The 26,895-nt window shown below is 38.9% G+C and overlaps 1 protein-coding gene across 1 annotated transcript in view; it reads right to left on the bottom strand.

Annotated features, from left to right (window-relative positions):
* MMS22L (MMS22-like, DNA repair protein) overlaps positions 1 to 23,825 on the bottom strand; it is a 160,362-nt gene extending 136,537 nt beyond the window's left edge. The window contains exons 1-8 of the mRNA XM_006865862.1: positions 23,662 to 23,825; positions 22,377 to 22,502; positions 20,605 to 20,654; positions 10,879 to 10,966; positions 10,605 to 10,782; positions 7,918 to 8,008; positions 5,344 to 5,474; positions 2,431 to 2,544 (exon numbers count right to left, since the gene is read on the bottom strand). Coding sequence (XP_006865924.1) covers positions 2,431 to 2,544; positions 5,344 to 5,474; positions 7,918 to 8,008; positions 10,605 to 10,782; positions 10,879 to 10,966; positions 20,605 to 20,654; positions 22,377 to 22,502; positions 23,662 to 23,825 — 942 coding nt within the window. The remainder of the gene's footprint in view (positions 1 to 2,430; positions 2,545 to 5,343; positions 5,475 to 7,917; positions 8,009 to 10,604; positions 10,783 to 10,878; positions 10,967 to 20,604; positions 20,655 to 22,376; positions 22,503 to 23,661) is intronic.
* Positions 23,826 to 26,895: the final 3,070 nt, after the last annotated feature.

Below are 26,895 nucleotides of genomic sequence, written 5' to 3'. Positions count from 1 at the left end.
GAGAAAGATGAGGCTTTCTACTCCCGTAAAGATTTACACCCTCGGAAACCCTGTACAGGGTCGCTATGGGTCGGAACGGACTCGATGGCACTTAACAACATAACAACAACAATGTCAATCTGTTCCCGTAAAGATTATAGCCTAGAAAAACCTATGGGGCTGTTCTACTCTGTCTTATATGGTCTCTAGGTTGCTATGAGTCAGAATAAACTTGACAGTACATAACTAACCAAATGCACTTGAAATAAACTGAAGTCCCATTTATGAAGACATGACTCAAAATAAACTGGGGGTGGAAAAGGTTCCATCTTTCCTTCTGTGCTCCTCTTCCACCTTCCTTCTCTCTGCTCTGGTAGGCGAATGAGCTACACATCAGGCTGATAACTGCAAGGTCAGCAGTTAACAACTAGATACCTGTGAGACAAAGATGAGACTTTCTACCCTTGCAAAAAGATTTATAGTCTTGGAAACCCTAGGGAATAGTACAACTCTGTTCTATAGAATTGTTATATTGTTGTTGTTAAGTGCTGTCGAGTCGATTCCTACCCATAGAGATCCTGTATAGGGTTTCCGAGGAGAAACTTGTGAGCTTGAACTGCCGTCTTTGTGGTATCAAACTGCTTTACAGTCTGGTGCATTCAGCCACAGTGCCACACCAGGATTCATGAGTTGGAGTCAGTTAGATGGCAGTGGGATTTTCGGCAGTGGGTTTCCCCTCCTTAAAATAATGTTGTAAAACTGAGCCTATTATTATTAATCACATGTTCCTGAATGTTTCCTGAATTGCTAGTTGTTGTTAAGGGCCATCCAGTCAATACCAACTCATAGAACCCTATGGACAATAGAATGAAATGCTGCCTGGTACTGGGACAACCTCACAATTTTTGCTATGCCTGAGCCCATTGTAGCTGCCACTGGGCACTTTTTATTTCTGACCCTCCACTATACCAAACATGACATCCTTCTCCAGTGACTGGATGAATCCCTCCTGATTAATATGTCCAAAGTATGAGAGATGAAGTTTAGCAATCTGGCTTCCAAGGAGCACTCTGGCTGTACTTCTTCTAGCAAAGATCTGTTTGTTCTTTTTGACAGTCCACGGTACTTTGAATATTCTCCTCCAGCACCATAACTCGTATGCATCAATTCTTCTATGGTCTTCCTTATTCACTGTCCAACTTTTACATACATATGAAGTTACCGAAAATACCATGGTTTGGGCCGGGTGCACCTTAGTCCTCAAACCAACATCTTTGTTCTGCAACACTTTAAAGAGGTCTTGTGCAGCAGATTTGCCTAATGTGACACATCATTTAATTTTTTTTTTTTTTTTTACCGTTTTCTGAATTATGTGATAGTTTATATGGGAGAACATCAGCTTTACATTCATTCTATTGTATATTGTTACATTGCCATGGTTACAATCCCCTCCATGCATCATCAACCAACCAAAGGGTATACCCCACAAGCTTGCCCCCTGGTCATCAGCACACAGCCCCTCTCCCTCTCTGGGTCTAGAGTTCCCAGCCACTCCATCTCTCCATGTCATTGTCTCTGCCTCTATCTCTGGCATCACTATTTCTCTGGGTAGGGTCCTGTACTCAGCTCTTCTCCCTTGATGGTCCCACTTCTGCTCCAGGCCTGCAAAGTCAACTACTCCCCTCCTTTTGCTACAAAACATTTACCTTTACATATCCTCATAGTCAGTCCTGATGGAATTATTCACTATTGTACCACATGAGTGCTATCCCATCTCCTTTCATCAGTCTCTCCATACAGACTGGATACTACTCAGTGGAATCATCTGATTTCTTGCCTGCTGCTTCTTTGTGTGTTGATAGTTGATCCAAGTAAAATTTGTCTCTGACAACTTGTTTATTAGACCAGTGGTGAGGATTTTTGTTTCCTTTACATTGAGATGCAATCCACACAGAAGGCTGAACCCATATAGAATTGCTGGAGGTGAATCTACATTCCAGTTTAAGACATTAGTGATAGAACGAAAAAAGTATTTTGGAAAATAAGAGTCAAATATTATGCTTCTGCTAGATGTCTCACATTAATTCTTTTAAGCTTAAAAAGACCATTTTTATCAGTTGTTGAGTCAATTCTAACTCATGGGGTGACCCCGTGTGTTTCAGAGTAGAACTGTGCTCCATAGAGTTTTCAATTGTTGATTTTGTTTTCTTCTAAGACATGTCTAGGTAGACTGAAACGTCATTGTTCAGTTAGTAGTCAAGTGCATTAACTACATCACTCAGGAACTTTAAAAAATGTAATAGATACACAGCATTCAGTTCATCATTTTGGCAGTGGTTGTTTGTTGACTTTGTATAAAAAATGAACTCAGTTAACATTTTCCTCTGCCAAAACTACTGAATAAATTCAATACGTAAGAGCAAAAACTAACATGTATATTTCCCAACTTACTTCTGAGAGAGACCATTTATTTCTATGGTTCAGAAGATGAATGAGTAGAACCCATAATTCTTTAATGCATGAACATGAGCAATGGTGAGTTGTTAACACCTCTGAAGGTCTAACCTGTGGTAAAGAAGGAAAATGAAGTATTCATAAGAGACAGCGGCCACATCTCTCTCACAATGGTTTAAAAGAATGATTTAGGTGAGTTAAAACTTATGTTCAATTACATTAAATTATTTATAAAACTGCCATTTCATTCATTATAAAAGTTTATCCATTTTACATCTAAAAGTACAGGGTTGAAATTTATTTTCAACTTCAAAAACACTTCTGCTTTAATCATTTAATCCAGTCCTGGGCAAACTTATTCTGTAAAGCGCTAATGGAAGTATTTTAAGCTTTATGGACTATACTGTCTGCCATAACTGCTGTACTCTGCCATTGCAAAGCAATACGAGTTACTGGCAACGGATAAACAAACGGGCAGGACTGGGTTCCAGTGAGATTTTATTGAAAAAAACTGGTGATGGACCGGATTTAGGTCACTGACACTGATCTAATCAATTTACCAGAATAGAGATAACTAATGAAAAGATTAGAAAACAAATTTCCGTTCACTGAAGAGCAGAGTGAAAAAATTAAAGACACATTAAATAGAAACACTAAGGAGCTCTGGTAGCATAGTGATTGTGAATCAGGCTGGTACTGTCAGGGTCAGCAGTCCGAAACTACCAGCTGCTCCGCAGGAGAAAGATGAGGCTTTCTGCTCCCATAAAGATTTACAGCCTCAGAAACCCTGTAAAGGGTCGCTATGAGTCAGAATCGACTCCACGGCACATAAGCACCACCACCAAATAGAAACACTAGCAATGTATAAAAATTAAGCAACTCCTATATTATTAGCATAGTGGTTACAAATCAGGCTGCAAACCTTAAGGTCAGCAGTTCGAAACTACCAGCTGTTCCACGGGAGAAAGATGAGGCTTTCTGCTCCCGTAAAGATTTACAGTCTCGGAAACCCTGTACAGGGTCGCCATGAGTCGGAACCGACTCCACGGCATATAACCACCATATTATTTACAGATTTTTATAATAAAAATATCCTCAAAGGGCATATTTTTGGAAACCCTACACAGGGTCGCTAGGATTTGGAACCGACTCAATGGCACTTAACAATAACAATTATATTTGCAATCACAGTGAACTTCAGAAACTTATAATGTATTCAATATTTCACGTTACACAGACATCTCTAACATAACACTTAGTAAAATAATAATTGTTAGGATTTTTTGTATCCCAATAATTAACGAATTACTTTACTTTTTTCAACCTAATGATTACATTCAAACAGAGCCCTCTGGGTGGTGTATGTTAAGTGCTGGGCTGCTAACTGCAAAGGTTGGGAGTTCAAATCCACCAACTGCTCCACAGGAGAAAGATGGGCCTTTCTGCTCCCAAAAAGATTTGTTGTTATTGTTGTTGTTAAGTGCCTTTGAGTAAATTCTGACCATAGCAACTCTATATAATGTTTCCAAAGAACAATTGGTGAGCTTGAACTGTCAACCTTGTGGTTCAAACAGACCTTGCAGTCCAGTGCATTAACCCAGAGTGCCACACCGGGACAGCACTGGAAATCCTACAGAGGGTCAATGTAAGTTGGAAATAACTCTGTGGTGGTGAGTTTGGACAGGCTGTTGTTGTTAAGCGTCGTCAAGTTGGTTCCGACCCACAGTGACCCTGTGGTTTCTTAGGAGCAACTGGTGGGCTTGAACTGCCAACTCTGCAGTTCAAACCGACTTTGTAATCCAGCACATCTGACATGTTAGTTGAGATTAAATTTTTAAAATGGTGATAGTAAATGCATAAAAACCATATGATTCCAAATCTTAAAAAGTTTTAAATCCTGATTTCCAAAAATTAGGGATTGTGTGTAAACTGAGATAGTGGTAATAATTTATGAATATCCATCTCCTAAAAACAAATACATTCTATGCAAGGCTTTGAACTGGTTCTTCACAGTTCAGTCATGGCCAATGAAGAGAAAGTGAAACAGATTTAAATTTTTTTAATGGGGGTAACCTGTAATGGTATCTGGAATATGAAGAATGATGGTCTATACCTTGCTGGAACTGAATCTCTCTCTTAAAAAACAAGAGCAACACACACACTGCATAGCAACCAAAGATCTTGGTGCACAGAGTTGGAAACAACAGTGCCTCACTTAAAAATGGTAGCCAACCACAACACTTTGAATGTGTGCCACTCTCTACGGTTTTGGCAATAACTAAATCTCCTGGTTCCCAAAAGGATTCATTGTTGCACGTCTTCCATCCCAGGACTTCTAGCCATAATATTCTCATTCCAACTATCATTCCACTTCTCTGCATTGGCCATACCTGAGCTAGTTCAAACCAGCTTACAGGACTGATTCTGTGCTATCTTTAAATCATTAACTGTATTAAACATCCTATGATAAGCACACTGTAATAAAAATATGTATTTTTCTCTCATGATTCTAAAACTATTCTGAAAAGAAGCAAATAAAAATTTCATCAATTAACTCAATGTTCATTTATTATGCAGCAAGCAATACAATAGATCATTAGAGATTGGACTCACCTGTTTGAACAGAAGTTAAACTTTCATTCAAGATCATAAATATCTTGTTTATTTGTTTTTAAGACAACATGGGAAAGGATTCTAAGCATTTTTTTAAAACAGCTCCAAGATACTAATTCTGACCTGTTTTAAATGTTTATATCAAAATTATTTTTACAATCAGCTCCCCGATAATAGTAAATAAGAAGACTAACAAACCATGATATATTATAAAATCATCCAGATTAAACCACAAGTGTTATGTATTGGTTACTGCTACGAAGTTTTAGAAATAGCAATAAACTCTTATAGCCTTACCTTGTCATACCTGTTGAGTGACAGGCTTATTAAATCACAAAGGAGATTTTCACAGTGTTCTCCACACAGACTGATATTAGTTAAACTGTCATCTGCCACATTCATAAACTGATGACCATAAGCAACATGCTCTGAAAATGTAAAAATAAATTATATTTAAAACTAAAGTAGATTTTACGAATTCAGAAAGTTTGAAAACGGATTGCATATCTTTTAAATTTCTCACCAAAACTGCAACATATAGAGTGATTTTGTATTTTGCATATAAAAGTTAAATTTGAGGACATATCCTTTCTTAGATGAATACTGATAAACAACACTATAAAGTTTCTAATTCTTCCAAGTATTGCTGAGTACATTTTTCTTAAAAGCATTAATACAATATGATTTAAAAATACTGAATAGACAGACAGGAACACTCAAAACTGCTGATGCTATTTATCAACAAAGTCTTTAAAACATTCTTTTAATTACTACAGATCAATGATCACATGTAATCTGTTTATGCATAAAGAAAACCAAGGTACTATATATCCAAAGTTGCACTGGTATCAGAATCAACCTACCTGAGCACGGCTCTAAGGAAATATTATTTGAAGTAGAGCCCATATAAGGGAAAAAATATATATATGTGTGTCATCATGTTGTTTGTATATATATATATATATGAAAATGCACACACATGTTCTGGTGTAGCACTTGTGCTGGACTGCAAGGCAGATTGGAACTGCAAGATTGGCAACTCAAGCTCACCAGCTGCTCCTAGGAAACCCTATACAGAGTCACTGAGTCAGAACCAAATCGATGGCATTTAACAGCAATAACAACACCAATTAATTCACTAAAAAGCAAGTACTGGGTAATGAATAATTTTATAACCTAAATAATTGACACCTTTATTTATAATTAAATAATTAATATTGACAGAGATTGTTAAAATGTTAAGGCACTTAGAGAAATCAAACAGCAGGATCAATACAACAGGCAACATATAAACAGCTATTGTTGTTAACTGCCGTTTAGTTGGTTTTCATGGAGTGACTGGTATATTTGAACTGCCGACCTGGCAGCCACCAGTCCAGTGGTAGTACCACCACAGAACTCTTATAAAGGATTGCTATTCATAATATGGAGTCCTGGTAGGGCACTGAGGGATAAGCACTGGACCACAAGGTGGGTTTGAACCGTAAGGTCAACAGTTCAAAACTCACCAGCTGTTCCACAGAAACCTATACAGGGTCACTATGAGTCAGAACCAACTCGATGGTACTTAACAACAACAATAATAAACAATATAATTACAAAAGGACAATGAAGTTATATAAAGATGTTCAACTTCACTGTAATCCAGGGAAATGCAAAGTAAAAAAGAAACCGAATGTCATTTTTCAATATTGTTCTTGTTATGTGCCATCAAGCTGATTCAGACTTACAGCGACCCTGTGTAGGGTTTCTGAAGAGCAGTGGGTGAGTTTGAACCACCAACCTTGCAGTTCATACTGACCTTACAATCCATGCTACAGTGCTCATTCTACTGGACACCTTTTTCAATATGGTTGTTAAACAAAACTCTTACAAACAAGGACACTCACTGCATCAATATCTGTAATATAAACAACAAAAAGCACAATTTAAACATTCAAAAATACCAGAAGAACCAAACCTGTTGCTGTTAGTTCGATGCCAACTCATAGTGACCATGTAGAACAGAGTAGAGCTGTCCCACAGGGTTCCCAGGGCTGCAATCTTTAGACAGAGTCCTGGTGTGGCACTGAAGGATAAGCACTAGACTGCCAAGTTGGTTTGAACATCAAGGATAGCAATTCAAACCTAACAGCAATTCTGCAGAAATCCTATACAGGATCACTATGTGTTAAAACCAATTAAAGGGCACTTAACACCACCACCAATAACAATATTTAAGGAGTGATGCTGTAGGATGAGCACTGGACTGCAAACCTCAAAACTTGTGACTCAAATCCATCAGCAGCTCCTTGGAAACCCTATGGAGGGTTGCTATGAGTTGGAACCAACTAGACGGAACTTAAAAATCTTTAGGGACCAGACTGCCATATCCTTTTCCAAAGGGGAGCAGATTTGGACCTCCAACGTTTCAATTAACAGTTGAACCCTTTAATAACTACATTAAGAGGGTACTGTTCAAACACAAATACAGCTAAATAAAGTATGATAGATTCATAACATGCAGTCCTTAAAATGAATGAAGTTAAAATATTACAGCTAACGTGAATAGATACCTCAAAGAAACTGCTAAATGAAAGCTCACATAGAACGGTACAATACCATTTGTGGATGAAAACAAAAATCAAAGATCCACCCTTATGTGTTTCTATCTATGCACAAAAATACACAGAATATAAGAATGGAAAGATAAATAGACTAAGTTGTTTCCAATAGTTATTTCTCAGGAAAATAAATCGACTTTCACTTTTTAATATGTTATACTTGAATTTTTGTTCTTTAACAACCAATGCATTTATTATTTGTGCAATTTTCAAAAGCAATAAACAACCAGATTGAAAATGAGCATAACTAAAAAAATCACAAACTTACTCAAATTTTCACCAAGGATATGAAGAATTTCTAGCACCAGCCAATGGATATCTAGATGGAGATGTAATAAATGCCATGATGGTGGAAAGAGCTGTGGATGACAGTATTGACTGAAGTTGAGAATTCATAATACTTTATTATGTCTAAACATTCTTCCATTAGAACAAGGGGAAAGAACCAATAAACCTACCACTATTCAAAAGTTCAGGGCAGACCTTTTCTCTTACTAATGAGGATTCTTCCAAAGGAGATCTTAGAAAACAAGTCATAGTTTCATGTTTGTGTAAGACAAACCCACCTTGGTTGGGGCTGCTGATAAGACTTGTATAATAAAGGTCCTTTCCAACCAACCTCTGATTCTGTTAACGCTGCAAAGCAGCAGATGAAAGCTTCAACACACTTATTTTCATGATACTATTTTAGCATCTAGCTAGGATATACATTGTTCTTGCCGTTCTTGTGTGCTACAAAGTTGGTTCTGACTCATAATGACCCTGGACAGTTTCTGAGAGCGGTTGATGGGTTTGAACCACTGACCTAGCTGTTAGCAGAGCAGTGCTTGTAATACAATGCCATACCACAGCTAGGATATACAAATATATCCTATGTAATTTCACATGAACGTCTTTAAATTAGATGAGAACTTTAGACTCCTACACATTAAATACTTAAAAGTACACAAAATACTACTGTCATTTCTATCAAAAAACTGAAGTTAAAATCGGAAAAGATTTTTTACTTATCAATTCATGCCCTGGATTCAGACCCAAGTCTACTGACTCAAAAGCCAGTGCTTTAAACTACTGTGTGGTACTGAGCTACCAAGCCTTCATCTAGTTGACTTCTAGCATCATAAAAATTAGCATAATGATACACATTCTATTTAAAAAACTAAGAAAAAGATGGCGAGGAGAGTTGCCTTACCAAACAAAATACAATATTATACTAATAAAAATGTACTGGCATAAGAATAAATGATAACTAGCAAGAAAAAAGAAGAGACAAATAGATAAAAGTAACATCTCAAATCAGTAGGGACAGAATGAGACATTCTGTAAAAGGCATGATTAATAACTTATGTATCTATTATAAGAAAGTAAAGTTTGGTTTCTCAATTCAAAGCATATTTTAAAAAGAAACTAGAGATAAATGTAAAACAACAACAACAAAAATTTAAACAGCACAGAAAAGTACATAAAAGAGAAAAAGAATAAATTATATTAAAAAAACTTAAGTTGTCTACTCAGTCATTGTAGCTCAGGCTAAAGAGTGAAAGAAATGATAAATAGAACAAAGTATCTGTAATGCATAATATCCAACAAATACTCTGTCTAATAAAAAAGTCCCTATAAATTAATAAAACAGATGCTCAACTAAAACTATCAATTAAAACAAGATTCCTCATATATAAAATTGGTGAAATATAATAAATATGTAGGGTACTGCAAGGTGCTTTATATTTAGTGGTGCTTCATATTTTGCAAAGGAGTTCTGATAGCATAGTGGTTATGAATTGGGCTGCGAACCTCAAGGTTAGCAGTTCGAAACTACCAGATGCTCCACGGAAGAAAGATGAGGCTTTCTGCTCCCGTAAAGATTTACAGCCTTGGAAATCCTGTTCAGGGTCGCTATGGGTTGGAACCGACTCGACAGCACTTTAACAACAGCAACAATATATTTTGTAAGATGTTTCTGTTTATTTGAAGAAAAACAGTATTATGATGTACGGTTTGTTTATTTACTAAAGGATATAAATTTCCCGGCTTTAAAAATTCAGTGCTTTGATCTTCAAATAACTATCATTTCAAGCATGGTTAAAGGGTCTACAAAAGGCAAATCTCAGTATGAGGACCCTAGTACATATTCTTTATTTCTGCAGACAGGTTCCCTAAAATTCTACCATTCAAATTGGTAAAGTCAAACATAATGGAGACTTAAAAGAATACCACACTGTTGTTTTTGGTAAGTTCAGTGGAGTTGGTTCTGACTCATAGCAATCCTGTATAGTATTTCTGAGGAGCAGATGGTGATTAGCAGTTCAGTGCTTATAGTAAATTAAGAGTTATCACTGTGTTTTATGTAAGTTTGTGTTTTCATACAAAAAATATGTTACTTTTACCTCTAAAGCATGCCAACACAACAACTTTTTATAAACCAACTTTGAGGGAATGATTATCAAATGTATGGACTAAAAAGGTAGTCAAAACAATCCTAAATCACATTCCAAAAAGGTCTCAAAGTCAGAAGAGACCTATGGTTTTAAAAGTATTTTTGATGGGATCTTTTCAATTTGTTTACGATATAAATGAGGGCTTGTTCAACCTTTACCAGTGAGGAAAAAAAAAAGAAAAATTTTCGAAACTACAAATTGATCTATTGGCTCTGAAACTATTGAGCAATTAAACTATTACAATCTTGAATAACTGGTTCAAAGTCCACTACATAAACCTACTTATTTAATTTTCTCAACAACTCTATGGAATTTATGTCAATTATACAAATGAGACAATTGAAGCACAGAGATGCTATTTGTCAAAGCCACACAACTGATAAAGAAGCTAGAATTCAACTCAGGTAGTCTGGTTCTCTCAATTTTTATTTTTGACTAACTTCCTTTATTCTAGAATAAACACTCCTTGTGAGGAGAAAAAGCTGCTAATTGAAAAAGTAAACAAAACAAGTCAAACCTTAATGTGATTTTGATTTGCAAATGCTCCTATATTAATACTGGGAAGTTCAGATAGATGTCCAATATACAAGAGCAATCCATGACACTGATCAACCAGGACTGAGGGAAGCTGGGCCTCCAAAGCCTCATAGGAATGGACAGGAACGTCACGCTCAATGGTCTGCACTTTTAGGTACCTAATAAACAGTAAGACTCATTAAACACTCACAGTTCAGGTCAAAGTACAGTTAGAAATTCATGCAATAATCACAGTGCCTCAGCTGACATCCTACCTGAAGATGAAAACTTTAACATAATGAAGAAACAGTATGCACTGTTGTCTAATATTGTCTGCTTTACAGTGGAGGGCTGATACCTGTCCTAAAACAAAAATAGACAATGTTAACAGCTTAAATAATTAAAGAGGACAAAGACAAAAACTTTGTAAGCCATACCAACAGCCACTGTCTCTCGTGCAGTTTCTCAATTGATTCCCATTTGTCTCCTGCCCCAGCAGTCCACAAAGTGTTCTTCTTAAGGTCACCAATGAAACCCACATTGCACTGCTGCATCTAATGGACTCTACCTGTTTTCCAGTCACCTGACCTTGCAATAGCATTGGTAACAGTTGGCTTCACTGACACCATATACTACCTGTCGTCTTTCTTCCTTACTTGTTCTTTGTTCTGTCTCTCTTTTATGGGATCTTCCTTAACTCCACAACATGGGATTGTATCAGGTCTCAGTCCTAGTCCCCTCCTCTTTCTACCTCTCTTCTTACATGAATTACTTCAATCAACTCCTTTGTTTTTAAATAATAATGACTCTAAAAAGACTTATCCAAATTCCAGACCCCTCCTTTGCACTCTAGATCTTGTATGTCAAATTGTCTAACATTTGTGTTGCTCATAAAATGAACCTTTTTTTCCCTCCCAAAACCTGTTCTCACTGCTCAAATTTTCAAGTTTTCTCCATTTTATTAAAGGTCACCAGCTGCCTATACATAGTATTGATTCCTCTCTTTAACCTCATATCTAATCCATCAGAGTCCTAAACTTATGCCCAAAATTACTATGAAACTCTGCAGATTCTTTATGTAGACCCTATAATCTTTTGGTTGGACTACTGCAACACGACTTCTAACAAGTTCCCCCTCTTCCTCCTTTGTGCATTTACTTTAGACTAAGTACATTATCAAGGAGCTCTGGTAGTGTAGTGGTTACGAATCGGGCGGCGAGCCACAAGGTCAGAAGTTCGAAACTACCATAGTGGTTATGAATCGGGCGGCGAGCCACAAGGTCAGCAGTTCGAAACTACCAGCGGTTCCGCGGGAGAAAGATGAGGCAGTCTGCTCCCGTAAAGATTTACAGCCTCGGAAACCCTGAGATATATATCAACTCCTGCCTCTCCTCTGTCAACATCTAAGAAAGACTATAAACTTCAGTCATAATATAATAAAAAATCTTTATTATAAGACCATGAATGACCTATTAATACAAGTAGTTCCTATGTCCCTCCCAACCTTATCACATGCCCTCTTGCCTACACTTCCTTCAACAAAAAACATCTGGGTCACTACTACGTAGGAAATTCTAAGGAAAATGAATAAGAGATAATCATTAACAAAAGCAGTGAAAGCATGATGAGATTTATAAGCAACAAATTCTCTACTAAACATAAAGCAAACTCATTTCTAAATTGAAATTCAAATGTGCAAACACTGCCGCTACTCTGGCAAAACCAAGTGAAATTGATGTGCAAATACTCAGATCTTTTTTTTTTTTTTAACATAGTTTTCCCAAAAACAATGAATTTGCAATTCTTTTAATTATTAGCTGTTTCTTCTGATACTTAATTCCATTTTTCTAAGTAATCTGACTAAATTTTAATTTCCTTACATTTCCCCTCTATATATGCACATTAGTTGTTGTTATTAAGTGCCACAAAATCGATTCAGACTAGTAGCAACACTGTTGTAGCATTTTCAAGGAGCAGCTGGTCGGTTTGAACTGCCGACTTTGCAGTTAGCAAGCCAGTGCTTATTCAACAGCGTCACACCAGGACTCCAAATGCATACTTAGACACTGTTTCCTCGGAAACCCTGTACAGGGTCGCTATGGGTCGGAACCGACTCGAAGGCACTTAACAACAACAACAACAGTATGGAATAGAGTCCTGGTGTGATGCCATAGGATAAGTGCTCGACCTCAAGGTGGGTTTAAACCATAAGATCGGTGGTTCGAACTCACCAGCCACTTCTTAGAAACCCTATACAGGGTCACTATGATTCGGAACCGACTCGACAGCACGTGACAACAGTATGAAAAAGGAGTCATTGTGTGGTGCTATAGGCTAAGCTTTGGACTGCTAACTGCAAGGTTGGCAGTTCAAACTCATCAGTCACTCCTAAGAAATCCAATGCTGAGTCAGAACCAATTCTATGGCACTTAAAAACAGAGTATGGAATAAAGTAGACCTGGTGGTACTCTGAGTTAAGCGTCAGACTGCTTACCTTAAGGTGGGCAGTACAAACACTCCAGTCACTCTGTAGGAAAACGACGAAGCTGTCTGTTTTCATAAAGATTTTACAGTACTGGAAACCCTATTAGGGTTGCTATGAGTTGTAATAAACTCAGTGGCTGGGAGTTTGGTTTCGGTTTTCCTATGGAATAGAAGGAGCCCTGGTTGCCATATAATTACGTGCTCGGTTGATAACTGAAAGATGAGCAGTGCAAACCCATCCAGAGGCTCCATGAGAAAAAGATAAGGTAACCTGCTACTGTAAGGACTACTGTTAGGTACCTGATATTTCATAGTGGCTCTATGTACAACAGAAAAAAATTCAAGAATTGATTTTCAATATTGAAGGATTCTATGGGCAAACTAAGGTTCTCTGGTGGTGTAGTGGTTACAAGTCAGGCTGCTAACTTCAGGGTCAGCAGTTTGAAACTACCAGCTGTTCTATGAGAGAAAGATAAGGTTTTCTGCTCCCATAAAGATAGATTTACAGCCTTGCTTGCTGGAAGTGTTGTTGTTATTGTTATGTGCCGTGGAGTCAGTTCCGACTCATAGCAACCCTGTACAGGGTTTCTGAGGCTGTAAATCTTTATGGGAGCGGAAAACCTTATCTTTCTCTCATAGAACAGCTGGTAGTTTCAAACTGCTGACCCTGAGGTTAGCAGCCCGATTTGTAACCACTACACTGGAAGTGTAGAGGACTTAAAAATACTTACATCAAAGACCACAGTCTTCGTATGGATTGCACCTCTATATAAAGAAAACAAATATCCTTTCAACTAGACTAATAAGCAACATCATGATACATGGAGAAATGATTGAAGTTTTTAAAGACTTTGTTTTGCTTGGATCCACAATCAACACTCAAGCAAGCAGCAGTCAAGAAATCAAATGATGAATGGATTTGATTTCTTCGTATGGATTTGCACTGGGCAAATCTGCTGAATAAGACCTCTTTAAAGTGCTCAATATGGGTCGGAACCGACTCAACGGCACTTAACAACAACAACAACAACAAAGTGCTCAACAGCTAAGGAGGACTCAGGCACACTTGACCCAAGATAATAGTATTTTCAATAGCCTTACATGCATGTGAAAGTTGGACAATGAATAATAAGGACGACTGTAAAATTGAGGCCTTTGAGTTATGATGTTGGAAAAGAATTTGATGCAGGGATTGATATTGAAGAAGAGTATATTTAAAGCACCACGGACTGTCAGAAGAACAAACAAATCTATCTTGGAAGGAGTACAGCCAGAATGCTTCTTAGAAGCCAGGATACAGCTACTTCACCTCTGGTGGCACTGTGGTTATGAATCGGGCTGCGAACCTCAAGGTCAACAATTCAAAACTACCAATTGTTCTGTGAGAAACAGATGAGGCTTTCTGCTCCCATAAAGATTTACAACCTTGGAAACCCTGTACAGGGTCGCTATGAGTTGGAACCGACTCCACGGCACATAACCACCATCACCACTTTGGGTATGTTATCAGTAGGGATCTGTCCTTTAGAAGGACATCATGCTTGGTAGAATGGAGGATCGATCGGCAAAAGAAAGGATTACGGTGGGATGTATCTTGATTTACTGCCTTACTAGAAAGTATGACTCAAGTCATTTCCCTTATCCTAGTCACTACCACACAAACACTTGTACCATCTTGCTAAATTAACGGGAGTTTCTGGAGGGCAAGTTCTATATCCAATAATATGAATGTTCTGCAGCCTACAATTGGCTCGTCACCATCCAACCCATTTCTTGGAATTTGAGCCTACTGTCTGACCTAATTAGCCAGCAGTCTATCACCTGACCTGCTGATTTGGGTTCATCAGCCCCTGAAATCACACAAATCAGAAGCATCCAGTCTGATGCCTGACATATAAATTTGGAACTTGCCAGTCTCCACAACTGTATAAGACATTTCCTTGACAGTTCATGAGTTCTGTGAGGTGTTATAGCGAATTACAGAATCCAAAGATGGAAGGGAAAGTGCTGAGAGGAGCAGTAAGAGGAGATGTCAGTGATGATGGAGTGGTAAAGTAGTTTGGAAAAGTTAGACATTTGGGACATCTTTAATCTCCATCTTACAGGAACTAGCTTTATGCTGATACTTTCAAAGGAAATTGGTCATGTAGGCATACATTGGATACAGAGAGGTAATCTATCAAAAGAGAGAGGCAAAGGAAATGGTACAATGATTATGAAGGGATGTCTTAGTTTGGTAAGTATACAGCAAACCCTGGATCCATATTAGAAAAGGATGAAGGAAAAAGGTTTCCAAGGAAACAATATAAACATAAGATGGACTACCTGACACATTTGGTATTTTTGTTGTTAGGTGCTATGGAGTTAGTTCTGACTCAGAAACCTTACGCACAACAGAATGAAACACTGCCTGGTCCTACATCACCCTCACAATTATATTTAAGGTCATTGTTGCAGTCACTGTCAATTCATCTCATTGGGGGGGGGGTCTTCCTCTTTTTTTACTGACCCTATACGTTTCCAAAACAAGCATGATATCCTTTTTCAGGGACTATTCCTTTCTGATAATATATGCAAAATATATGAGACTAAGTCTAGCCATTCTGGCTTCTAAGAACATTTTGGATGCACTTCTTCCAACAGAGATTTGTTTATTCTTCTGGCAGTCCTAGGTACTTTCCATATCCATCGCCAACACATGTAATTCAAATGCATCAATTCTTCTATAGCCTTTCATATTCATTGTCCAGCTTTCTTAAGCACAAGGAAGGGGCAATTGAAAATACAAAAGCTTGGGCCACGTGTTCACCAAACTATTTGTTGTTCCAGTACTGAGGGCTTTTTACTTTTTACATTGAGTGTAGTCTTTGACCTTCATAAACAAGTGCTTCAAGTCCTCTTCACTTTCAGCAAGTTAGTGTCATCTGCATATTGCAGGTTGTTGATGATTTTTTCTGCAATCCTGATGCCATGTTCTACATATAATCCAGTTTATTTCACCATACTTACTCACAGACTAAATAAGTATAGTGAAAAGATACAACCCTGATGCACACCTTTCCTGACTTTATACCATTCCACAGGCCCTTGCTCTTCTCAAACAACTTACTCTAGGTTTATGTACAGGTTCTTCATCAGCACAACTAAGTGTTCTGGAATTCCCATTTGTTGCAATGTATCCACAGACTAATGTTTTTGCATAGTCAATTAAGCACAGGTAAACATCTTTCTGGAGTCCTGGCGTGGAGCTGTGGGTTAATGCGCTGAATTGCAAAGTCGGTTTGATCCGTAAGGTCGGTAGTTCAAGCTTATCAGCTGCTCCTCGGAAACCCTATACAGGATCACTATGGGCCAGAACTGACTTAACAGCACTTATTAACAATAACAAACAACTTTCTGGTATTCTCTGCTTTCACCAAGATCCATCTGACGCCAGCAGTGATATCCCTCGTTCCATATCCTCTTCTGAATTTTGCCTGAACTTTTGGCAATTCCCTATTTATGTACACCTGCAACCATTTTAAAATTATATTCAGCAAAATTTTTCTTACATTTGATATTAATGATATTGTTTGATGATTTCCACATTCTGTTGGGTCACATTTCTTTGGAATGGGTATAAATATGGATCTCTTCTGTAAGTCAGACTCTGAAGCCTAGGGCAGTGGTGAGGTTAGAGGGAAATATTTGCAGAATAGATCCAGGTTCAAACTTGAAATAGCCTCGAACTACACCATTTAGGCCACTTTACTAAAGCATGTGAGCCTATTTCCCTGCAGCACTGTGGAGAAAGCACGGTGGTCTACCGCTCCTTCTTCCTACTCGATCTTAGTCTATCTAGAATCTCCACTGAATCTTGTCCACTATGGGTGACCCTGCTGGTCTATAAAATACCAGTGGCATAGCTTCCATCATCACAGTAACACATCAGTCACCACAAATGACAAGCTGACAGACGAGTGTTGGCTTGTGGTGTTAATAGTGGTATTAATTGATTCATAAAATGACAGGCATATTGTGGCACCTTGAATTTACTTGATATGGCTTTTCTATCCAAAGTCTTCTTAATTCCCACCAAGGGATCAGGTGGGACCATGCAAATAAGGTATACAGGACTCTAACGCTGGGATTGGTTAGTTTTGCCCTGCAGCTAGGTTTAAAAGGACTCATCTTTTTAAAGGAACATCCCAGAGACGGAAGATCCCAGGATCATCAAGAAAGAAAAGCATGAGTGGAGTCTAAGATCCCTACCTAGAAATACAGCGACAGCAGAGGCAGTGGCATGAAGAGACAGAGCAGCTGTAGACTCTAGGCCCATGGACTGAGGCAGAGGACAAGGGGCCATATGGCTAAGAGACGAAGATAAGAGTGAGGCAGGCCTGCAGTATGGCAGACAAGAGGCTTTCCTGACTGGATCCTGAATTGTACCCTGTTCACTTCCCTAATAAGCCCCATGATCATAATTATTGTTATGAGTTCTGTGTGGCCATTGCAACGGATTATCGAACCCAAATGTGAAGCAGAAAGTGCTGTGGTAGGGATGGTTGGTGTCAGAATAGGGTAAAGATGGTTGTAAGGTAGACCTCGCCTCATAGGAATCATCAGCCCTGGGCTGATTTTCAGTTTGATTCTCTTTCCCCCTTGTGTAGCCAGGGGAAGTCAGACATGGTTCTCACTTGGTTTTAGCACATATAAACAAACAGCAAGTAAAAATGAGAAGCAATGATTAACTCTACAAAAAAAAATTGCTGTACACAAAGTAGAAGAAGTATAGCATTTACACTATCATATTAATATAAACACTAATATTTACTTAATCGTATATAACCCAAGCATCGTATATTCAAGGATGGGGGAGAGAAAATGTTTGTGAGGTGGTAATAAAGTGAGTGAAATTTTTCTATTCCAGATTAGAAGTCAACAGATAAAAGAAAGTTAAATACTGTCTGCTTCTAAACATCAACCTGAGAAAGGATAATACCAACTATATTTTAAGACCAGACCATAACTGGAAAGTAATTCCAGGAGCATCGAGAAGAGAACAAGTTGAACGATACAATATAAGGGTGCTCTGGGAAACATACAAGGGCAAAGCTAGCTACACAAGTTTATTAACAAAGCCCTAAGAGATGTATGGTTGGGGCATGACTATTTAGGGATAATCTTTAATACAGCTAAACTCCGTAGGGTAAGCACTGGACTGCAAACCACAGGGTCAGTAGTTTGAGCCCACCAGTCGCTCTGTGGGGAAAAGAGGAGGCTTTCTACTCCTGCAGAGATTTACATCCTCGAAAATCCTACAAAGGGTCGCCAGGAGTCAGAACCAACTCAAAGGCACTTAACAACAGCAACTGCTAACCTGGCCAACAGACAAGTGACTAAAAGCTTTTTTTTTTAAACAACAAAATGAGCCACAATTTCAGTGTAATAAATAACCATTTTAACAAACAGTTCACAGTAATAGTTATAGGTCAGTAAGTGCTTTTAAAGGAATAATCTTGTATAATAAATACCTTCATGAACCCAAGCCACTTTAACCACTCTAAATAGTAAAATTTGTTTGTTATTTCCACTATAACTTTCTAGAGATTCCTACAAGATTAAAAAAACAACAACAAAAAATCAAGCTCTTTGGGCATGATTAACAAAGGCAATGGTGATTTCATACCTTCCAAATACATCATTCTCACACACTAATCCAACCATATACAATTACTACTCCGTCTTTGTCCACCGTTGCTTCTACCTGGAATGCTTCCTGTCCAAAAACCTTTTGGTTAGCTCACTCCTCCCCATCCTTGAAGACCTGAATTGGCACTACTTAATGATGGGCAGAACAATGAGACCATCTTTGGCTCCCAAAACAACTTGTACATGCCTCTACCACTACACTGTTCCATTTACCCTGCTGAGTCCTGGTGTAGTGCTGAAGAATCAGCAATGCACAGCTAACCACAAGGTCATAAATTCAAACCTACCAGCCTCTCCTCAGAAACTCTATACAGGGTCGCTGAATCAGAACTGACTCAATAGTACTTAACAACAACACTATGCTTGCATGCCTATCTGTCTTACTTAGCTGCAAACTTCTCAGCAGCATATTTTCCTTTCTGACACTTCAGTACCTCATAAAGTGCCTGACACAAAGCAGGAACATTTTGTGTCGATGAAACAATAAACTTAACATTTACTAAGCACATATTGGAAACAAAACAAAACAAAATGCCCTGGAATGATAGCAAACAGCTAGGCTAGAATGGTCTCTGCTGAAAATAAACAATTTTCATATAGGGTCATAAAGCTCTTTAAAACCTCCCTAAAAACCAGTCAGTACAAGCCCCTTCTACCCGTTTTTACTGAGAAGATCATCTTACTGAGAGATCCCATCTGTTCCTCATGATGTACGTAACTTTCTTCAGTAAGTTAATATACCAGTTTGGCCAAAACTGTGTTTCTGGTGGTGTTTGATTACTGGACATTACTAATCATAGACACTGGTCTAATCACTTAACATGCGATATGTCATTTAATCCACCAAAAACTCAATGAGGTAGAAACTATAATGTGGTGTGAGAACCACACATATCAAATGACCTGAATTGAAATATTACACTGTACCAAAAGTGCAGAAAAAGAGGGCAGCTAGCCTATACTAAAATATGCTGTTGTTAACTGCTGTCAAGTCAGTTCAAACTCATAGCAACCCTGTGTAGGGTTTCCGAGGCTGTAAATCTTTACAGGCGCAGAAAGTTTCATTTTCTCCCTCAGAGTGGCTGGTGGGCGCCAACTGACAACTTTGTGATTCAGCCTACATTGTCCTGCACTAAAACATACTACTGCTGTTAAACGTCTTCGAGTCAGCCCCGACTCATAGTGACCCTGTATAGTTTCTGAGGGGCAGCAGGTAGGTTTGAACTGCTGACCTTGAGGTTAGCAGTCCAGTGCTGATCCTACAGCACCACACCAGGAGTCCACACTAAAACAGGTTACTGCTGTTGTTAACTGTCACCAAGTTGATTCCGACTCACAGCAACCTTGTGGTTTAAACTCATCTTGTGGTCCAGTGCTTAGTCTACAGATCCATACCAGGGACTCCTAGCACTAAAAATACTGCCCTTAAATTCTCTTCACAACCTCAAATATGCTACTCTCACAAAAGTAATGCAATCTACTAAATGCCAAAAACAAACATACAAACGAGCAAACAGAAAACAGAAAGACACAAACACCTCAATTTTGAGCACTTTTTACTTCTCTTATAAATTCTCTCTCTAGCACCAAAGTAAGTACTAATTCACTTCAGAAAGTGAACTTGTAAAACTATTATAAATCTTAGCTACAACATAATGTAAACGCCATAGAGTCTCTGAACACTAAACACACTGTGTCTGAAACTTCTGACCTAACAATTCCTCTATGTTATTCATGAGACTGCAATGAAGCCATTATGACCCCAGATGAAATTCTCTGCAATAGAACTGCATTCCTTTTTGCCAATAAGCACACTTTAAACTTACCAAAATCACAGCTGGCTTGTAATAATGTTTCCAAGTTGTATAGTTGTTGCCTAATTTAAAAAATATAAGGTAAGAATGAATTTACCATAATTCAAAGCATGTAACAATAACATGGTAAATGTTCCTAAATCTATTATGAAGATTTATTGTAGATGACATTTAATGTTTAGTGAATGTTTATTGCAGAGTCAGCTTGGAGTACCAAAGACTGTGAGAAGATAAAATGCGCTTTTGTCTCACCTTCCAAAACTGTTATTTAAAAAGCTGCACGTAACTTAGAAGTAATTTTTAAACATCATACATTTCACTATCAGTACTGTTCGTATCTCCCAAGTTTAAAGTATTTATATAAAACATCATAGATTAACAATTAAAAGGAAGTGTTAAATTGTATCATATGTTGTTATTATAAAGTGCTGTCCAGTGGGTTTGGACTCACAGTGACCCTGTACAAGGTTTCTGAGGAGTAGCTGGTGGGTTTGAACCACCAACCTTGTAGTTCAAAATGACCTTGCAGCCCAGTGCTTATCCTACAGTGCCATACCAGAGCTCCAAATTATAGCATAGAATAATACAGTAATTCAGAAAAGGAACAGAATGTAGACTGGTGTTGCCAGCCAGTTATATTGATGTTGTTGCTGTTCAGTGTCATCAAGTCAGTTTCAACTTAAAGCTTTAAATCTTTGCAGAAGCAGAAAGCCTCATCTTTCTCCAAGAGAATGGCTGGCTCAAACCGCAGACCTTGTGGTTCACAGGCCTGCTTATAGTATGGAGTGCAATTTTCTCTTGCCATTCTTCCTAGTATATTAACCTGCTCTTCCCATAGCATAGTGGATGTAGAAAAACACAGACACAATAATAGTTCTTCATAAGGTCTCATTCCAATAGCATAGGAGAAATCTTTCTGCCTTTCCATTTTTATTTCAATGCGCCATTGTTGTTTTTGTTAAGTGCTGACATGGAGTCAGTTCCTATTCATAGTAACCCTGTATAGCATTTCCAAGGAACAAGTGGTGGGTTTGAATCACCAATCTTGTGGTTAGGAGTCCAGTGCTTATACTACAGTGCCACACTAGGACTCCAAATGTACCACTGTTGTTGTTATTAAGTGCCATGGAGTCGGTTTCAGAACAACTCTATATAGGGTTTCCAAGTAGCGGCTGGTGAACTTGAACCACCAACCTTGTGGTTCAAACTGACTTTGCAGTCTATCTCATTAACCCACGCACCACAGCAGGACTCCAAATATTCTTAAATTGGTTTTGGATAATAATTTGCCCTCAATAACTGACTCCTAAAAATACCATCTAATATTGAAATATGGACTGGGTTTTACATGATAAACAGAAATTACTTTCAGAGTCCTGGTGTAGCTCTGTAGGAATTGCACTGCACCACAAGATTGGTATAACTACTAGGTCGGCAGTTCAAACTCACCATAGGCTCCTTGGAAACCCTACAGGGTCACTATGAGTTGGAACAGACTTGACGATACTTAACAACAGGTAATGTTTTTATATAACCAAATAGAAACCAACTAGCAAAGTAACTTACAAACTGGAACAACACTATACTCACAGGTTTGTATTTTTCAATATATACTTAAATAAGAGTTCTGGTTACTGCTTACTTGATTATGCACCAATAGTAATATTGATGGAATAATGGTTTTAATGAGTTGCTTCCTAATACTGAGAAACCTACCAGCAATGTAACTTATTAAACATCCATACTTTAAGGTGATTATAAAAACAAAAACCAAAAAAACGTACCTGAATAAATGAAAAAGCTCTCTAGATGAATTAACTAAAGCAGTTTCAGTAACCCATTGAAAGCCAAATATTTCCACTGTATCCTCTTCAAAATTGGTTGGTAATGGATCAAGATTCAAAATTAGCCTGAAATGAAATTTAATTTCATAAAAAATACATTCATACCACATTAGGTCTTTACTGATATTATACGTATCTATACTATACATGACACACCAAAAATGATGTCATAATGTCAAGAAATGCCTTGGCACATTACATATCCATGATTACTACTACAGCTAGACTACATTAAAGATGCAGTCACATATAGTCATAAAAAGTACAAAGATCAATGTAACTTAAAGTGAAATATACAGAACGAGCCTAAGGAACACACTTGTGTCTATCATCATTACTGGTCTTCAGTTGTGGTAGAATTACGTTTACATGAAGGACATTTGGTCTTTTTAAACACAGTTAAAGGTTATTTAAGTCATGTCTCATGTACACAATAAAGGTGAGTAATCTCTTTTAGGAGTCCTAGTGTGGTGCTGTGGGGTTAATGAGCCAGACTGCAAAGCCATTTGAACTGCAAGGTCGGCAGTTCAAGCTCACCAGATGCTCCTAGCAACCATATACAGGGTTGCTATGGGTCGGAACTGACTCAACTGCACTTCACAACAACAACAATCTCTTTTAGGGTCTCAAATAAACAGTCCTAAAACATTTTAAGAATATCAGTTTTACTGCGGTATGTGCAATATGTGCCTAATGCGTCAATTTGGAAAAATAATTAATTCTGTGAAACTGCACAATCTGGTGCATTTATTAGAAAAGCTTTGGTTTTTTTAAAGCTAAAGTGTCTAAGGCTTAGGGTACATACAGTTACAAGGAAGTGGGGCAGCAACAAATATGCATGCTGGGCTTAAGAATCATTGAAAAAGCTTTGGAATATTATCTCATCCTTTACAAGAAAATATTTCAAAAGCCCAGGAAGTTCAGAATTCATTTGAAGTAAAGGAGAAATTAATGCCAAATTTCTTACTCAAAAACTGAAGTAACAGTGAGATAAAAGAACATCAACCATCCTAAGACATTCTCAATACTTTTGGCTATCCTCTAACCAGGAAATCAACAACAGAATATTACTTTGCACTCCTTTAGTAAACTTAACTGATTTCAAAACACTGGTTGGTGAAAATCAAAGTGTAATAGAAATAATTAAATAGCATTCCTAACAAACTGATGAATAATCTGATAAGGGAAAATCCAGAAGCATCTGTTTTGTTTTGTTTTAACCTACCGCTTAAGAGATCCACTGGAAAGGTAAGAGTCTCCAGAAAACCTTTTTCCACTTCCTCTATCATCAAAAGCGCAAGAAAAGCTAGGGGGTTTGCACCATTCGGTCCCCAGTTCTAACTCCAAGCTGTCGGTCAGGAAGGTGGACAAAGATGAACAGTTATCCATTGCTTCATGTCCTGAAATGTTTGGGGTTTACTATGATCACCTTTCGGGACTCCTCAAAGAACTTTTGAAGACAGTCCTGGAGGTGGGGAAGGCAAAGAGTTTGTAGTTACAACCAAAGTAAGAGAGCTCGAAAAGCAACTGAGAAGTAGCACACACACACCCGCAACGGCCCGCAGAGGGAAACAAAATGAATCGAGAAGTCAATTTTCAACAAAAATTACACGTCAAAAGGTGGACTAAATGCACACTCGATTTGCTCTCGCAGCGATTTGAAATCTCCTCTAGGTCAGACCCTGCAGTCCAAGGTTGAGTGGTGACAGCAGATCCAGGTTCAATCCCGAGCTAGCCTCGAAATGTATCCTCAGCTACGTTACTAAACAGCAATGAGCGCGTTCCCCAGCGGTGGAAAGATCTCAAGCAACCTCGCTGCGCGGACTCCCACGTTTCCCGAGACAAGAGGTGTAAGGAGCCGTACCCTCACAGGGCGGCAGCTAGATTCCCCGGCTCCCCCTATTCACCGATACGTCTTACCTGCCCACTTTTCCAGTTCCTTATAACCTGTCTCCAGCGGTATGGGTCACGATTCCAGACTCCGTAGGGGTCCAAACCCGAAACTAGCAAAATTCCCGCCACAGTGAACGCGCGCGCGCAAAGGTGACGGAGCCACCACGCAGCCCGCCCTCGGGGGGTGGATGGGTTTGGAGGAAGGCTCCTCGCGAGAACTCCGCGGGGACGACCGAAGCTTTAGGAGTTCTCGCGAGATACCGGCAGCCAAGGACCGTCTACAGGCATACACGTGTAGCGTTTTATGTTGTTATTTTTTCAAAATCGAAAGTGATACGTAGCCCGCGGAGGAGGGTCTGGGGCGGAGCTAAGGGATCGGCTTTGCCGAAAGGAGCCTAAAGCAGTAGTGCTGCCCACACCCCGGACGTACCCCGCACCCCTTCTTCCCGCCCAAGTGCCTGAAACTCTTTTGTGGAGGTTATCTTCTGTTCTGGAACTGTGGGTCAGGAGGCCGCACCCGTGAGTCTAGTCCAGAGTTAGGAAACGCTGAGTAAGTCAGGTGCTGCGTGCTTTCGGTGTAAAAACTTTTGTTCCCATTCCTTACATCTGTGAACAGTTTTAGCACGGTTTCGTAAAACCCAGTAACAACATTTTTTCCTGTTCAGTGTTCTTGAAAATTGATTCAGAAGATTATGGGCCTTAAGTCAAATATAACACATTTCAAACTATCACCATCTTGAGATTTATGAAGACCGTCATAATTTTTCATTCCAATGTCTTGCTGTAATTTGAGTATTGGCGATTGCCCATTCTTCCACAATAGTTTGCCCAGTGTTTGATTACTGCATAAGGAATCCATCATAACTTCGCTCTGTTCAAACTGCACATTGTTTAACACTTGGGCTGGGGTGGGAAAGAGAGGGCAAAGACCCCAACCTAGAGCCATTGCTGAGGATGTTTATTTCCCGGTTCAGCTCAAGTACAGTGAGCTTCAGACACTAACGCGGGGACTGCTGCTGTTTATGTGGGCCACGTGAAATCTGGCATTGTGTATTGTGTCATCCACAAAATCCTGAGGAGTTAATGCCAAGATCGTGAGAATATTGGCATTGCTATTGAGGAACGAGGTTAACATAATAATTATCACATTTTCCTCTAATCAAAACTTCCAATTAATAGACCTTTTTTTCCTGCTTGTAAGTACCTGCGGTTGAAAGATCAGTTCTCTTGAATCTAGCAATGTGATTGTTGTTGTGAGTAAGTGGAGTCAGTTCCGACCCATAGCGACCCTGTATAGGGTTTTCCGAGGAGCTTCTGGTGAGCTTGAACCGCCAATCTTGTATTTCAGACGGACTTTGCAGAACAGCGCATAAACCACAGTGCCCACTGGGACACCAGTAATGTGTGGTAGGAAGAATCAATATAAGTAAACTCTTGTAAATAATTTAATCTGGTACTGAAAACCTGTTACATTACCCAATATTCTTGGCAGCTGAGGTGGCACATTTGCAAGGAGAGAATATTAATGCTGTGGAGTAATACTCTAGACTGCAAAGTCGATTTGCACCAGGAGGTCCGGCGGTTCAAGCTCACTAGCTGCTCCTTGGAAACCCTATACAGGGTCGCTATGGGTCAGAACTGACTTGACAGCATTTAACAACAACAATAAGGAAAAGGCAATTTGCAATGATGTTACCTAAAAACTAAAAATGATGCTGAATCGCCTAGCGCTAATCAGAGAGCAATTATCACCCTGACCTACAGGGATGGAAGGATGGCCAGAGTACACTGAGACACACTGTTGTAGGAGAAGGTCACCAGAAAGAACTGGTGCCTTTTTAGAGGAACTTGCAGCTCCGCAGGAAGAGAGTTACTTAAACTATCTAAATCTTCTCCTCAGTTGTCCAGTGTCAAACTGGTATCTCATTGTTCAATACAAACGTAAAAACAGAGGCAAAGTTTATATTACTAGGGTAAAGTCCAGGTTTTAGAAGAAGGAAGAAGAGTGAATCCGGCCCTAAGGGGTTAATTTTTCAACAGATACAAAATCCTGAATCTGAGTGGTTTTCAAACAGTTGGTAAAAAAAAAAATTGAATTAAAAGGTAGTGGGATTTTTTCCCTCCAAAACTGAAACTCAAAGGGAACACATAAGCAGGCATGTAAGATTGCTGGTGACCACATGGGTCTACTGGTTAGTGCAAATTGGGGAAAAGCAGCAGTGAAGAAATGGGCTGATTTCAACCATATTCCATAGACTCCCTTGACCTGGAGATGAGAGAGAGAAGAGGAAGGGCTGGTTGGTCCAAAGTGTGGTGAGACCTAGAGACTCCTGAGCCCATGGATAAGGACATAGCCACAGAGGACTACAGCTGAGAGTGATGCATCAGCTGATTTAAAGTGAGGGAAGATGCACAAGAACTCCCAAACTTGCAAGTAGTACCCATTTGACCTAGCCTTGATGGCTTGATGATCAGAACTCAACTTGTTGTTAAGTGCTGACGCATTGATTCCGACCCATAGCAGACTTGTACAGGGTTTCCGAGGAGCAGCTGGTGAGCTTGAACC

This window comes from Chrysochloris asiatica, unplaced genomic scaffold (assembly GCF_000296735.1).
Source record: "Chrysochloris asiatica unplaced genomic scaffold, ChrAsi1.0 scaffold00084, whole genome shotgun sequence".
NCBI lineage: Eukaryota > Metazoa > Chordata > Mammalia > Afrosoricida > Chrysochloridae > Chrysochloris > Chrysochloris asiatica.
The sequence above is the reverse complement of the archived record's forward strand: the minus strand, read 5'-3'. Positions and strand labels throughout refer to the sequence as shown.